Raw genomic sequence first — 2,397 nt, forward strand, 5'->3', positions numbered from 1 at the left:
TGCTTTGTCTCAGTAATGGCAGTAACCTAGAATGAACGGTCAAATGCCGAGTAGATTAGAGGGTAATTTGTTGACCAGAAATGTGTTTTGTGAATTGACGCGGAATTGTAAACCAATATTTATTATTTTATTTATTCAGATCCAGATCAGTAATTGTTGGTCCAACCACAGTGTTCGCATAAGAAACCGAACGATCAGATGTCGATTCAACAATACGGTGCCAGCAAAAAGAAGTTTGGACAAATATACTATTACGTTTGTTGTGTAACAAAAAGTGTGTCCTTTGAAAAATGAAGCTAACCCATTTTAATTATTTGGTATTTCGCAGAAAGATAATAAACATTTAAAACGCGCACTGATTATACTTCTGTGTATACCACATTCATAAGCTGATATAATGAGGGATTAAACATTTCAAACAAGTATCATGAATATTAGTACCATGGATATAAATATAACACAATCAGCTGGTGGAATATTTCCAAATTACAATCTGGAAAGTATTGTCAACGAGACCGAACTCTTCTATAATGTTCGCCAGTTGGAAGTAATAGATGATTATTCTCTTGTGTATATGCTTCCTGCGATCATTTTCTGTGGCATAATGATGGTGGTAGGTTTACCGGGAAACATGGTCGTATTCTACGTGTATTTCTTCAAATGGCGCAGAAGTACCTCGAGGATTTTCATTCTGTTCCTCGCCGTACTTGATATGTTCAACAGCGCGACCATCTTGCCGATGGAAATATTCGTAATGAAGAACTATTTCAAGTTGAATTCCCCGTTCCTGTGTAAAATATTTAGATATGGGACTTTTGTCATGAATTGCTCGTCTGCGTTGATTTTGGTTGGAATAGCCCTAGACCGATTTCAGCGGATTTGCCGACCATACAAGCAGACCTTCAGTGAATGGACGTCGAAGTGTATATGCATCGGTGCAATTGTTGTCGCTTTGTGTGTAACTTGGCCATCGCTGGTGCTCTATGGGACACGTACAACTCGTATAGCTAATATAACTTCATTTTCGTGTTCTTTGCAAAACAATTACGATGTGACGTCATACCCAATGGCATATTTTGCTTTGTTGACATCTACGACAGCAATAGTGTTTGCGGTCCTGATAATACTTTATTACGCCATTGTAATTCAAATACACAAACACAGGAAATTCAAGCAGAATCAAACTTCCCATGTACAGCAGATAATTGACGAAAGATCAATAACAGTAAAGTCTGATCATGAACAATCAAACGGTGTGAACGGTGGAAACAAAATGCCATTGACTCGCAATGTTTATCCCAATATTGAGCCTGCACAAACCAATTCAATCCATAATGAATTAAATAATGATGAAAGTAATGGAACTAGCCTACAGCTGCTACCTATGCTAGGTACTGTTCTTGCGACCAGCTGCGCGAATTTGGATGTAAAGAATAGCGATGAACCGAACGCTCTTCAAAATGGGTCAGCAATAAATGAGAAACACCAGTTGGAAGACGTAGATGCTTTGGACGGTGATGCATTGTCAAAAACACAAGCTTCTGCAGAAGGGCAACATGCAAAGGTGAAGAGAAAGACAAAACGAATCCGGTATATGTTTGTAAGAGGCTCCTCAACCCTTACCGCATCTGGTCGAAACAGGTGTTCACACTGCGTTACTGTTCGGATAGGACGCTCGACCATGATGTTGTTCTTAATAACAATCGCGTACGTATTGAGTTTTCTGCCGTTCTACACACTGGTGATCATGCGACAGATCAACCCATTGTATTTTATGAACTTACCAGAAACATCCAAGTCCTCGTACATGGCTTATTTGGTGTTTGTGAGATCCTATATACTTTCCAGCGCCATAAACCCATTCATATATTCGTTCTGTAACATTCAGTTTAGAAACCATTGCAAAGAACTGTTCTCGAAGATTGTTTTCTGCCGACAACGAACCGAGAGAAATTCCAGATTGAACCGTTGTCATTAAATATGTGTTTGATATGTAAGTATACTGACGTTACTTGAAATTGAAATATGTGTTTGGTATTTAATTTATACTAACGTTACTTGCAATTGTGATCCCAAATGTAATGACCAATTGTATTGTTTACAAAATCCTGCTTATAATAATTGTTTGATCTATCTTTGCAATCAAAACTATTAAACCGTTACACACATCTTTTAAGTTATTTTAATTCGTCACGTTCAATATATATTAAAACTTCACATCCGTGCAAGAGCACGAGCTTTAACGTTATTAAATGACATTGTCTATAGCTGTAATCGTAGTGTTTATCGAGGAATAAGCGTTCGTCGATTGTTAAGAAATGTTTTTAAATCATATTTGAAAATGATGATTGGTATTGAAATACGTTTTCAAAGATCTACTGAAGTTCGGTCATTACG

General features: G+C 37.4%; 1 protein-coding gene across 1 annotated transcript; it reads left to right on the forward strand.

Moving 5' to 3' along the window:
• Positions 1–915: 915 nt before the first annotated feature.
• Positions 916–2,105, forward strand: LOC127875104 (uncharacterized). Its single transcript, XM_052419927.1, has one exon. It carries the CDS (start codon positions 1,067–1,069, stop codon positions 1,976–1,978), a length of 912 nt encoding a protein of 303 aa, XP_052275887.1. The 5' UTR covers positions 916–1,066; the 3' UTR covers positions 1,979–2,105.
• Positions 2,106–2,397: the final 292 nt, after the last annotated feature.

Source organism: Dreissena polymorpha, chromosome 3, assembly GCF_020536995.1.
Source record: "Dreissena polymorpha isolate Duluth1 chromosome 3, UMN_Dpol_1.0, whole genome shotgun sequence".
Taxonomy (NCBI): domain Eukaryota; kingdom Metazoa; phylum Mollusca; class Bivalvia; order Myida; family Dreissenidae; genus Dreissena; species Dreissena polymorpha.

Excerpts from the sequence above, each read along its gene's own strand:
- LOC127875104 (XM_052419927.1), top strand. The coding sequence starts at position 1,067 with ATGGCATATTTTGCTTTGTTGACATCTACGACAGCAATAGTGTTTGCG.